The sequence below is a fragment of the Sceloporus undulatus genome, chromosome 9, assembly GCF_019175285.1.
Source record: "Sceloporus undulatus isolate JIND9_A2432 ecotype Alabama chromosome 9, SceUnd_v1.1, whole genome shotgun sequence".
NCBI lineage: Eukaryota > Metazoa > Chordata > Lepidosauria > Squamata > Phrynosomatidae > Sceloporus > Sceloporus undulatus.
Window position 1 is genome coordinate 27,986,384 of NC_056530.1, and position 13,220 is coordinate 27,999,603.

At 50.1% G+C, this 13,220-nt stretch overlaps 1 protein-coding gene across 2 annotated transcripts; it reads right to left on the reverse strand.

Annotated features, from left to right (window-relative positions):
* Positions 1-244: 244 nt before the first annotated feature.
* Positions 245-12,194, reverse strand: PELI3 (pellino E3 ubiquitin protein ligase family member 3). Of its 2 annotated transcripts, none has more exons than XM_042440740.1 (7): positions 12,079-12,194; positions 5,095-5,247; positions 4,832-4,961; positions 3,636-3,737; positions 2,736-2,933; positions 1,702-1,890; positions 245-876 (listed from the first exon to the last, which is right to left on the reverse strand). In XM_042440740.1, the coding sequence occupies exons 2-7, from the start codon at positions 5,244-5,246 to the stop codon at positions 310-312; spliced, it is 1,338 nt and encodes a 445-aa protein (XP_042296674.1). In that variant the 5' UTR covers position 5,247; positions 12,079-12,194; the 3' UTR covers positions 245-309. The 2 variants fall into 2 exon arrangements, with proteins under 2 accessions (XP_042296674.1, XP_042296675.1); XM_042440741.1 differs by lacking the exon at positions 12,079-12,194 and adding an exon at positions 11,314-11,437.
* Positions 12,195-13,220: the final 1,026 nt, after the last annotated feature.

Here is a 13,220-nt window from a genome sequence, read left to right on the forward strand (position 1 = left end):
ATTCCTGCACGGCAGAATGGGGTTGGACTGGATGGCCCTTATGATTCTACTAGGGGACATTGGTAGGGGTTGTGTAAGGTGTGTGCATGTGGCTCCCACATGTTCCTTCGGGGGCGAACATGGCCCCTTAGCCTTCCGCAGTTGCCCACTCCTGCCCCAAAAAAAGGACCACCATCCCATCCACGCCAAAAGCACAGAGACGCACACAGAGGCCCACCTGGCACCAGGTGCAAAAGTTCTGGGATGTTGCTGTTTATTTGCCATCTCCATCCCCACCCTGCCAACCCGTCACCCACCGCCCGCCCGGTCTCAGTCGAGGGGTCCCTGGAAGATGAGGCGGACGAAGCCCTGTTGGCCGGTGAGCCAGGTGCCGCAGAAGGGGCAGGCGGCGTGGAAGGCGTGGGTGCCGTGGGGCAAGGGGATCTGGGACCAGTACTGCACAGTCTTGGCAGAGCAGACGTGGCCGCAGGGGCAGAAGGCATGGGTGGGCCGCCCGGCGTCCAGGTAGAGCCCGGCTTCGCAGCCCAGCCACAGCGGCACGTAGGGGCCTGACCGCCGGCACATGGGGCACTCCCGCTCCAGGCCCCCTTTCTCCTTGCGGAAGCCCCAGTTGTGGAAGCCGTGGACGTGGCCGCAGTTGACGTAGACCCAGGGCTGCTTCTTCTCCACCACTCCCCTCTGCGCCAGGCTGGGAAAGGCCAGGGTGCTGAAGCCCACGGGGCACTGCGGGCGGGCGGCATTGATCTCCTGGCGCAGTGCCTCCAGCTGCTGCAGCGTCGGGGTGCGCAGGAGCCCTTCTGAAGTCCGCCACAGGAGCGTGGCGCCACACAGGTCGATCAGCGAGCCGTCCTGGAGCACATTCGATTCGGATTCCACCTGGTACGGGAAAGGGACAGAGATGGGTCAACGCCAGGCGGTTGCAAGAGAGGCCTCTGCGCATTGCTCCAAACAAGGCTTAGAATCAGAGGGGGTTTATCACACGAAGGAGATCGGGAGTTGATTCAGGGAACATTGCGTAATTATGTGAAACGATTTCACACGGCATCACACAAAACCTGCCACTAAATTGGTCACAAAGGGCCTGAACAGACAGGCCAAAATAAAGCTGCTTTGGGTCCCTTTGGAGGTATGCTGTTTAAATGACACACACATCTTAAGAGGCCAGACACTGTGCCAAAGCTGTGCTCCGGTCCTTAGGACTGGAGCATGGCTTTGGCATGGCTTCCGGACTCTTAGGACGCATGTATCATTTAAACAGCATACCTCCAAAGTGGCCCGAAGCAGCTTTATTTTGGCCTGTCTGTTTGGGCCCAAAGACACATTAAAGCGCATCTTTTTACTTTTGGGATTTCAGCGACAATGCATTTCCATGTCAGGTAGGAATTATTGGGATATGAGGATTGTATGTGTTTTTTAATCTGTAAACTGCCTCAATTGTCATGGACAGAGAAGCGGGATATAAATAAAGTTTTATTGTTATTTATTATTCATTACAGTTGGCCTCATAGAACCCAGAAAAGGGCACACAGACAACATGCACCAAATGAGTTGTGCTTTCAGTGCCTGAATGCTTGGACATGCTTGGAGGCACCGAAGGCTGAATCTGGGACAAAGCATGTGCAGCACTACCACTAAGCTATGGTCTTTCTATAGGAATGAGAAACCTGTAACGCTGGTCCTCTTCCTTGGTCGCCAACCTACCAGCTTCCCTCGCTGCTGTGCGGAGCGACTGTCCCGCAAGGCATACACATTCCCACACACGGAAATCTCGCGCCACACGCCGGGCGTCGAGTCCTCGCTAAAGCCCCCGTTGGGATGCATCACCAGGACGCCGTTCGTGGTCAAGCCGTCCATCAGTCCGTCCGGAGTCCTCCACTTAGCTGCCCTCTCCTGCCAAGGAAACCAGAGAATGGCATCACAGCACCGCTTGGTCAGGAGGGGGATAATGGGTTGCCCAGTGTCGACCATCTTCCCTCCAAGCAGGGTTATGGGATTGCTACATCCGAGGGCAGGCAACACAACAATTGTCACATTGTCTGCTTCTCTTGTCACACTGTCTGCCGGTTTCATGCTGCCTCCATGCACCTGGACATATAGGCAGGATACAGACTGCCCAAAATGGCGGTCTGCAGGTGCCCGTTTTAACTCTGGAGGGATGTCGCAGACGCCAAACAGCGCGACATCCCTCCAGAATAAAAAGAACCCAGTTCTTCTTGCGGTGTCCAGGTTACGTCATGAGTGCGCTATTGGCGTACTGGTGATGTAACTGACGTGCAGCAAAATGCGGACTCTGCGCATCCCTTACATCAAGATGGCGGCACCCGTGTGGATGGGATGCCACCATCAGGCCGCCGCCATTACATACTAGGGTTCCAGACCATGCAATTGCTGCGTGGTCTGGAACCCTAGTATCACCGCCGCTCGGTTCATAGTTGGATATACAATGGTCAAAGCCATATTAAACTCAACATGCCCGATTGCACAGAAAACTTAGTTCATGCTGAACAACACTGTATTTTCTGCTGAATGCACAAAAGAGAGCCAACTAGAATAATCCCTGCCTTCGCAGCTTTCAGCTGGCAACACAATGGTAAAGACGTGTGTCGCTGTTGACAAATGCTGTCCTCCTTCGGTAGTAAGCGATCGCCTCGTGGACCATTGCACTGCGCACGCGCAAAAGCACACGCGAAGACAAAACGCACACAAACACACAGTCGCTCCAGTGACTCACTCACTCCAAGGAAAATGTTGCGGGAAGCGTCAAAGCCAGCGGCGTAAATGCGCGCGGTGTAAGGAGGGTTCCTCTCGCAGATGACCCGGCAGGCGAAGCGGGAGATGGTGCTTTGGGCCGACTGGCCGTCGATGGCCGAACTGGACCCGGGAGTCGTGTCCGTCACCACAAAGTCTATCATACTTTCTGTGGAGCGGCCAATCTGGGGTGAAAAGAGACGGATCAGGAGAAAGACCCAAGAGAACAAAACACACACATTGCATTGACATGTTGTCTGCTGCTTGGATTTGTTCGTGTTGTACGCCTTCAAGTCATGTCCAACCTATGGCAACCCTAAGCAGTTTTCTTCGCAAGGAGATGACTGCGTTACTAATAAACCCGACTTACCTCTTCCAAGTTACAACCAAATTTGGGAAGCATCTGGGTTTTATCGCATGGATTTTCTCACTGTTGCTGCCTCCTGACAGCATCCAGTTGGCCGATATACAAATCCCAACATCACTGACCACTTGGCTTTCTAAGGATGGTGGACGTTGTGGTCCAACACACCTGGAGGGTGCCAGGTTCAAGATTTTAACCCACTGAATTTTTCCCCATCAGGTAAGCTGCCTAAGGTCCTGAACAGACAGGCCCAAATAAAGCTGCTTCGGGTCCCTTTGAAGGTATGCTGTTTAAATGACACATGCATCTTAAGAGGCCAGAAGCTGCACCAAAGTTGCACTCTACTCCTTAGGACTGGAGCATGGCTTTGGCACGGCTTTTGGACTCTTAGGATGCATGCAGCATTTAAACAGCATGCCTCCAAAGTGACCCGAACCAGCTTAATTTTGGCCCTAAGACACAAGAACTCTGCACCCCAAAATAAGGTGCCACCCCGATCCTTCTCCAAAAGGCTTGTAGGTACCTGGAACATGTCGGTTTCGCTGTCGTGGGTGTATTCCACAATGACCGAGTGGCTCCGGGAAAGTGTGTATGAGATGCTGTGTTGGCCTTTGTTACTCAGTGCCTGTTGGGAAAGAGAGAGAAAATAAATACTGTATATACTCGACTATAAATCGACTTCATGAATGAGTCGAGGCATTGGATCTTCTCCCACCAAGATCCCCAAGGAGCCAGATTTTAAGTTTAAAACTTCTGGACTGAAGTTCCAGAAACTCAGAAATTTCTTCGATTACATTTCAATTCACCCCTGAAGAAGGTCATTATATGTGTGTGTGTGTGTGTGTGTGTGTGTGTATTATATGTAGGATGGAGCTATGGCAGTGAAAGTGGTGCCAAACTGCGTTATTTCTATAGCAACGATGCACCCATAGAGAAACCCCAATGCATGCATGCATATAAATACACAGAGAGAGAGAGAGAGAGAGAGAGCTATATATATATATACATATATATACATATATGTGTGTGTGTGTGTGTGTATTTATATGTATGCATGCATTGGGGTTTCTCTATGGGTACACCTTCACTACAGAAATAATCCAGTTTGGCACCACTTTCATTGCCATGGCTCCATCCTACAGTAGCCTGGCGTTTGTAGTTTGGTGATGATGCACCAGCACTCTTGGGCACAGAGGGCCAAAGGCCTTGCAAAACTACAAATCCCAGGATTGCACTACTTAAAGTAGTGTCACACCGCATTATATTTACAGTGCAGATGCAGCCACGGTATAACTATCATCTTGTAATTCAGCGGTCAGTTTCTAACAATGTTAGAAGAGCTAGGACTTTTATGCTGCATCATAGAGTCACAGAATCATAGTGAATTGTAGTTCCTTATTCAGAAGAGTCAGGTACTTCCCATATTGTCAGTGCTACATTTTCCATAACAGCATCCCCTAATAGCATACTAGCATTGTTGTGATGTGCCTTCAAGTCCTTTGCAACTTATGGTGATCCTAAGTCAAAGCTTGGCACATTTCTTCAGAGTAGTTTTGCCCTTACCAACCTCTGAGGCTGAGAGAATGTGACTTGCGCAAGGTCACCCATTGGGTTTCATGGCCGAGCCGGGATCCAAACCATTCAACAACTTTAAATCCCAGCGTGGTTTGATAAGAAGGGGCGGCATTTCCAGAAACCGGGAATGGGCTTTTGACTCACCTTGGACACAAGAGGTGTGGAAATGTGGTGGATGACATCCGGCTTGACCCCATTGGGCTTGGGCCTCTTGAACAGGGCCAAACGGCTCCGGCGCCGGCCCTTGTCGCCGTTGGGCAAGGAGCCATTGTACCTGTGGCGGAAGAGACCAAGATGGTGGCATGTTACATCGCCACCCAACACGGGGCTACGCCAAGACATTAATAGTAACCTCCTGGATCCACACTGGTTTCTTATCTTGCAAAACAGGGCTGCTTTCCACTTACCCCAATACAATCAGCTCCCCATACTTCACTGGTTCCTTGGTCAAGAGGAGGCTGTCCCCGGGAGACGGGTAAATGCGGCCGCTTTTGGGACAAGCTCGCCGGAGGTCGATCGACTGGGAGGTCACTGCTTCAGGGCTACCTTCTAGCACCATCCTGCAAAGAGAGGTCCGAGAGCAGAGCGGTCACTCCTGAGACCCGATCTCCCAAACAACAGCATCTTTTAGTTGTATCTGGAGTCTCCTTTTCCTCCAAGGAGCTCAAGGCTGCATACAAGGCCTCAGCTTCCATTGGTCTATTCATAAAAACCTGGCGCAAGTCGCACTCTCTCAGCCTCAGCTGGCTGAGAAAAGCTTTGTTGCTATGCTTGTGTGCCTTCATGTTGTTTCCGACTTATGGCAACCCCAAGGGGAGCATTGGTATCCACTTGGGTTTGGACCCAGGACCCCCATGGATACATGGATGCTCATGTCCCATTAAGTACAATGGGGTATTATTATTATTATTACTATTATTATTATTATTATTATTATTATTATTATTATTATTATTATTATTATTACTACTACTACTACTACTACAGTGGGACCTTGGTATCCACTGGGGTTTGGTTCCAGGACCCCCATGGATACCAAAATCCATGGATGCTCAAGTCCCATTCAATACAATGGCAAAGTGAAATGTTGTCCCTGATATAAAATAGCCACATCAAGCTTTGCTTTTTGGAATGTATATCATTTTAACATACTTCCAAGCCATGGATACAGAGGGCCGACTGTTATGGGGATCAAGGGTCAATATGTGCGGCCAACATCAGACAGCGCAACTTCAATGCCCCATGCACAAAGGCAATATGTGCCTACACATTGTGCCATAATTGTGCATAATTGTGAAAGGAAGCATAGCGGTCTAATTGTGTATTAAATTGCACAATTTAATTATTTATGTAGTGTGTGTGTGTATCACTTTTCTCCAAAGATGGGATTCAAGATGGCCCGTTGCTATCGTATTTATCATGCAGGCTTCGCTATGACAAGGGCTGCTGTTGCCTTGCAGAACTGTGCAAGGGAACATTATGCGCACGTTGTGCAATGAGTAGGCGCATTCACACGTTGTACAATGGCTAGGCACACTGCACACGTTGTACAATCGGTAGCCACATTGCACATGTTGTGCAACTGCTAGGCTCACATCGCCTACACGTTGCCTACACCTAGTGCAATGTGCAGAGGCAATGCACAAACAACGGGCTCTTCTGGACGCTTTCATGTGCAACGGTCCCCCCCATACACCACTCTGCGCATGCCATCGCCTGTTGTGCATTGTCCAAAAAATAAAATAACTGAATGCGCAGTACAACCTATGCTTGCATTATGCCACTAAGAGGATGCCAGGCTAAGAGGATGCCCAGGTTTAGTGGACGAACCAGAGGCAGAAAAGCAAGGCACTCTGCACATGCCTAGAAGTGCATTAGAAACCCCAACTCTCCTTTTTTGAAGCCTTCCTCTCTCAGCATCCCTGCAGTAAACACCTCTCTGGCGCGTTTCCTGGTTTCTAAGGCAATGGTCCTGACCCTTGGTAGCCCCCGGCGTTGCCATGGCGACAGCCCTAAACTACCTCCGCACTGTTGCCACGGCAGCAGTTCCTATGCCTCCCATGTTGCCATGGCAACACTCTTCTCCATCCTCTTCTCCATCCAAGAGTAGGCCGGGATGTCGCTCCTGCAAACCCTTCACCTGCCTCCTGCGTGGCTTTTGGAGCGACACTGGAGGCCAGGGTTCAAATCCTGGCTCACCTTGGGCCAGTCACACTCTCTCAGACTCAGAGGAAGGCCAAGGCAAACCCTATCTCACTCTCTGAAGATGCCACTTGGCTTGAAAAACCCACAAAAAACCCTAGCTGAACCAATCTGGCCAAGAAAACCCCATTATAGATTCACTTTAGGGTGTCATAAATCAGAAGTGACTTGAAGGTGTACAATGACAACGACAACAACAAACATTGGATGCCTCCAAGTCTGGATCCTGTTTGCAGACCATCCCACAAAACCGAGGTCCTTCTTCCATAGTGGTTTCCGCACTGGACTGTGACTCTGGAGATCAGGGTTCGATTCCCTGCTTGAGCATTAAAAAACCCACTGGGGGCCCCTGCGCAAGTCACACTCTCTCAGCCTCAGAGGATGGCATTGGCCAGTGATGTCCAAACTCTGGCCTTTCCAGGTGTTTTGGACTTCTACCCCCAGAATCCCAAACCATTAGCTAAAATGGCTTCTGGGAGCTGGAGTCTAAAACACCTGGAGAACCAGAGGTTGGACATCAATGAGGTTGATGCTGGTCCCCAAACTTTGGTCCTCCAGATGTTTTGGACTTCAGCTCCCAGAATCCCAGACCATTGGCCAAGATGGCTGAGGCTTCTGGGAGCTGAAGTCCAAAACATCTGGAAGGCCAGAGTTTGGACACCACTGGCATTGGCAACCCCCCTCCTCTAAACATTTCTTGCCAAGAAAACCCCACAATCGGTTCGCCTTAGGGTTGCCATAAGTCCAAAATGGACCAGGAGCCCAGTATTCGAGTCACCACCGATTGCAAACTCCTTCTTTGGAGGCCTTTAAACAGAGGTTGCTGTTTAAAGCTGAGGACAAAGGCGGGAGGAGGAGAGAGAGAAACCAGGACATTTTAAAACCAGCCGAAACACAGGGAAGACCAAAAATCCATTGGGACTGTCCTTATCAAATGGAGACAGATGAAGGATATGCAGTCCTAACGTAAACAAGCATCACAAAGAGATGCATTTAGACCTTTGGAGACCAAGGGTTCGAATCATGGCTTGACCATGAGGTGACCCTGGGCAACTCACTCAGCCTCAGAGGATGGCAATGGCAACCCTGCTTTGAAGAAACTTGCCAAGAAAACCAGACGATAGGTTTGCCATAAGTCTTAAACACCTTGAAACAATGCACAACAGGGATTCTGACACAAATCTCTGAAACCAACCGAATAAAATCCTGGCCAAGATTAAGCGATCAGCGCAAGGGCCATCTCCAACATTTGGCTCAATAAAGTGGTTCCCTTGGACAGTGGATGCTAGGAGTTGGCAACAAGATGTCGGAGGGGAGAGATGCGTCCCATGCGCCTTGCCCTAAGCCATATAAACGTGTTCCATTAAGTGCCATTCCTTTTGCATAGAGAATGGGACATGGCACCATCTTGTTGGGTGGCAAGATGCTATGGGCCAGCCTTGCTCCTTACTCCTACCTTAAAATATCGGGCATCAAAAACTCTTCCCAGTTCACCCTGGGATCAACCAGTATCTACATTCTACCTTCCCATTAAACCATACCATTAATGGAGGTATCAAGTTTAGGTACCTAAATCTAACAATATCTGGCACTGAGAAGCTTGTGGAAACAACCTGAATTGCAAGAATATAACACTCAGCCATTTAAAAACCCCTCGAAATGTGTTCAAGTGAGGAGAACCGCTTACTCTCTTTAAATGCATGGGATACAATGCATTTACGTGACGGTTACGTGTTTGGAGTTAGAGGAGTCCTATTGTCCATAAACATGGCAGTAAGGAAGAATTCTGGGATACGCAGTTTGCAGGCTGGGTGGGGGTCACTGCTTAGGTGGCATTAACATGGGATGCTACCTAATACATTGAAATAAAAAGCTCATCCCGTTCCATTTCTGTGCAAGTTACATAGTACATTTTTTAGGAATGGTACACATGGAAACATGTACCCACTTACTAAAGCATTTTTCGGCACACCTTTTGGAAACGCACCCATTTTTCTCCGCCGCTTTTTTAAACGGCGGACGTTGGTGATCCGGGATCAGGTCCTTGTTTTGCATCGCAAGCTTGGAGATGCCCGGATCTCCAGTTGCACATAGCCTCCAAGCCATGTGCAACAAGCAAAACAGACAAACGCGGCACAGACCTCATTTGCGGTTTACGTGAGGAACCCCTGGAATTGATTCCGAGTCCGTGCCAACGTGGGAGGCATATTTTGCAGGAAACATGGCCGAGGAAAAGGCATAAAGCACCTTTTATGCACAAAAGCAAGAAACAAATAACTAGGCCAGGGATTAAGAAAACATCATCCTGGAGGCTATATTTTGGGGGGTGCTGGGAAGGTGAAGATCTAGAAACCCGCAGATCAAGAAATCCACATTCCATGAAGTCGAGGAGCATGAGGTTGTGAGTAAAAGGCCTACAGAGGTGGAGGGAGGCTGTGTAATAAAAACACAAGAGTGCTCCAGGGCACATGCAGAATGTCATTCCACTGCGATCCAAAAAAGGGAGTGCCTTTTGAAATCTGGGCATGTATTTTAAAGCAGTGGGGTTTGCAAGGGACAAAACCCTTCCTACTATTAGTGAAGTCGAAGGCTTTCATGGCTGGCATCCATGGTTGTTTTGTGGGTTTTTCGGGCTACGTGGCCATGTTCTAGAAGAGTTTATTCCTGACGTTTCACCTGCATCTGTGGCTGGCATCTTTAGAGAATGCTGGCATGGAAGAGAGTGGGGTATATCTATATCTATATCTATAGATGTAGATATACATACACACACTTCTACCTACCCAGGGTCACATAGAATATATATACCCCACTCTCTTCCATGCCAGCATTCTCTGAAGATGCCAGCCACAGATACAGGCAAAACGTCAGGAATAAACTCTTCTAGAACATGGTCGCTAAGCCCGAAAACCCCACCAAAACCCCCACAAAACCCTTCCTGTCTGAGATGGTTGGATTTCAAGGGTATTTCATGTTGAAGTTGCAAGGCTGGGAACATACACATCTCAATGGCGAGGGTTTCTTAGGGCCTGAGTTGGGAGGGCAATGCCAAGGAGGCTGGTTGAGGAAGAAGGCCACATTTGGCGATGCTCTGACTCTCGGAAGCTGATGTACAGAACCAACAAGGTTGGCATTAATGGCATTTGTGTACCAGAAGTCAAAAGAGAGGGATGTTAGGTATGCATTCGAAGGATAACTCAAACATGGGTCTTGTTGGATGCTGCTGGGTGCTTGGCACCCTGCAAAGGAGCCAAACCGATCCTGCTTTATCGGGGTACCATGCCTTTCTGGGGAGACTTTGCAAAGAGAAACCCAGAGCATCGAACGTCGGGAAAGGTGTTGCAGCAGGAGGGCAAGGCTGGCAGAGCTGGGATTTGGCAAAGTGGCCCAAATCTTGCTATCTGATTTGTGAAAGAAAGAGTTAGGCTGGGTGCTGAACCTCGGAAATATATCCCTCGGTGCTGTCTCTCTCACCCAGGAAAGCCGTCTATATGTCTGCATGTTTGGGGGCATTGCTTGGACAACGGACGGGTGCGAAAGACTGCATTTGGACCTGTGTTGTCGGCTTGAAATTCATAAACATGTAAACATGGGCAGACAAATATCTAGGCATCTCAAAGGGGAGGCTGGTGAATGACTGGAGCTCAGAGGACAGCCGAGAAATCTGGATGGAGAGATGAGTAAGGAAGAAGGCTTACTTAGGAGGAGAGGTGAAGAATCAGGGGACACCAGAGGACACCCCGATATATATATATATTGGAGGTTACAGGTGGAAGGACAGAATGGATGAGGAGATCAAGGTGTCCCTCCTTTACCAGTCTCTCTCTGTGACTGTTAGATTTAGGAAGGCATGGGCAACCAGGCCCAGACCTATTGGTTACGAATAAAGGGTGATGCAGGAGAGAAATCAGAGAATGTTTTCCGAACATAAGAAAGGGATAAGAAGGAAAGAACGCAAGGAGAAGAAGAGGTGAAGAAAGGATATCCTCTGAAAATAAGGAAGGCATAAGGGGAGAAGAAAGGATAGGCTTTGAAGAGATGAAGAAGGGATGTTCTCTGAGCATAGCAAAGGCAGAAGAGGTGTGAAGTTGAAGGTGGTCTTCCATTTTTGGCTCTTTTGGAGGGAAGGAAGAAGGTAACGAAACAGAACCAAAGAGGTTGGGTGGCTAGGCATCTGCGGATCTGGAGGGTCCCCATTCTGGCAGAAGAGACAGTGGAGGGGGCACCGGAAAGCAATGCGGAAAGTCTAGGGTGGGTGGGTGTTTGGGGGAGAAGAAAAGCCCCCTCCACCCAGTGCACCCCCCAAATGCAAGAGAGACCCAAGTGCCCCCCCCAGCTGCTCCATCCCTCCTTCCATCCATCCATCCCTTCTTCTTCTTCTTCTTCATCCCTCCATCCCTGCCCAGGTGGGGGGTCTGGCTCACCCCTCTGCGCCTGGGCCCCGATCCCTGCTGCTGGTGGGTCCTTGGCTCAGCAGCCACTGCCTGCGCAGCAAGGAGGAGAGCCCTGCATTGCCCAAGGAAGGGAGGAAAGAGGAAAAGAAGGAAAGGAGGGGGGAGAGGAGAAGAAGAAGAGAAGGAAGAGGAAGAAGAAGAAAAAGAGGAGGAAAAGAGGGAGGGGAGGGAGAAGAGGGAGAAGGAAAAGAAGGGAATGAGGAGGGAGAGAGGGAGAGGGAGGAGGAGGAGGAAGAAGAGGTGGAAGAAGAAGAGGAGGAAGAGGAGGAGGAGGAAGGGGATGAGGAGGAGGAAGAAGAGAGGGAAGGGGAACAAGGAGACGAGGAGGAGGAGGAAGAAAAAGAGGATGAATAGAGGGAGGGGGAAGAGGAAGATAGAGGAGGAAGAAAAAGAGAAAGAAGAGAAGGAGGGGGAAGAGGAGGAGGAAGAAGAGGAGGAAGAGAGGGAGGGGAAACAAGAGAAGAAGGAAGAAACAGAAGAGGAAGAAGAGGGGAAGAGGAGGAGAAGAGAAAGAGATAGAGGAGGAGGTGGTGATGCTGCTGTGGCTGTTGCTGCTCCAGAGCCCGTCTGCATCACACACACATATATACTGTATACATAAACACACACACTACCACCACAAAGCAAGAAGCAATGCAAAGCAAGGGGGCTCCTGGTGTTGTCTCCCTCCCAGCCTTTGCTGTGACACCCTTCTCCCCCCCCCCCCTCCATCACCAAAAGACCCCAGGGACTCACTTGCTGCATGCCCTTCTTGCCCCCCACCACCAGCCTCCGCTGCATCCTCCTCCTACTGCTGCCAAGGGGCAGAGAGAGAGGCTGGTTGTGTGTCTGTGTCTGTCGCAGGTGTGTGTGCCAACGCCTGGCAGAGGAGGAGGAGGAGGCCTGGGAAGAGGAGGGAGGGAGGGAGGGAGGGAGGAGGGATGGGGATGCCAAGACTGCAATGATGGGAGGAGAGGAGGGTGGCATGGGGTGGGCATCTAAAGGAAAAGGGTGCCAGGTGGGCACTGCTTGGCCAGGGGTGAAGGAGGAGAGGAGAGATGTGCAACAGATAGACCTGGTTTGGATACTACCAGCAGCCAAAGGAGAGAAGGGAAGCACCAGCCTCTTGGGGAAAAGATTTTGGAAAAGGCCAAGGATGATGGAGATGATGCTCCTGGTCCAGGAAAAACAGAGGGATGAGAATAAAAGCCCCATTGTGACCCGCCTCCAAGTCATTTCCAACTGATCGGGACCCTAAGGCCTCCGATCAAACCCTACCCTGGGTTTTTCTTGGCAGGTTTGTTCAAATGGGGTCGTCCTCTGAGGCTGAGAGAGTGTGACCCCGGTCCTAGGTACGTGCCCATAAGGGCCGCCGCCCAAATTAAAGGACCATTTCTCAGAACAGACTGCAAAGCACAGACCAGCGATGCCAGACACAGGCCTTGTTGCTGAGGGGTCAGAGATGAGAGTAGCCCTTTCGAAACAGAGAACACAGGAATGGTCCAGAAGCAGAGAAAAGCCCTTTGCAAGAAACCTAACACATCTTCAAGAAGATGAAATGATGAGATACAGCTGGCCAAGGGATCTGTGTGAATTAACCAAACTCCATCGGTGATACCTTTCTCGACCAACCGAAATGCACAAGACACTGGGTTGCAAGCGTTTGAAGTTCCATGGGCTTCTTCAGCCAGCAAGATGTACGGATTGTTGTTGTTGTGTGCCTTCAAGTCATTTCTGTCTTGGCGACCCAAGGTGAAGCTATCCTGGCGTTTTCTTGGCAAGGTTGGTCCAGAGGAGGGTCGCCATGGCCTTCCCCTGAGGCTGAGAGAGTGCGACTTGCCCAGTGGGTTTCGTGGCTGAGCTGGGATTCGAACCCTGGTCTCCAGAGTCGTGGTCCA

Bases quoted from the DNA above. Each gene is read 5' to 3' on its own strand.
- PELI3 (XM_042440740.1), bottom strand. From the start codon at position 5,246: ATGGTGCTAGAAGGTAGCCCTGAAGCAGTGACCTCCCAGTCGATCGAC. The intron at 4,962-5,094 runs GTAAGTGGAAAG...CTTCCGCCACAG, and splicing joins GGGGAGCTGATTGTATTGGG to GTACAATGGCTCCTTGCCCA. The intron at 3,738-4,831 runs GTGAGTCAAAAG...CTTTCCCAACAG, and splicing joins CCACACCTCTTGTGTCCAAG to GCACTGAGTAACAAAGGCCA.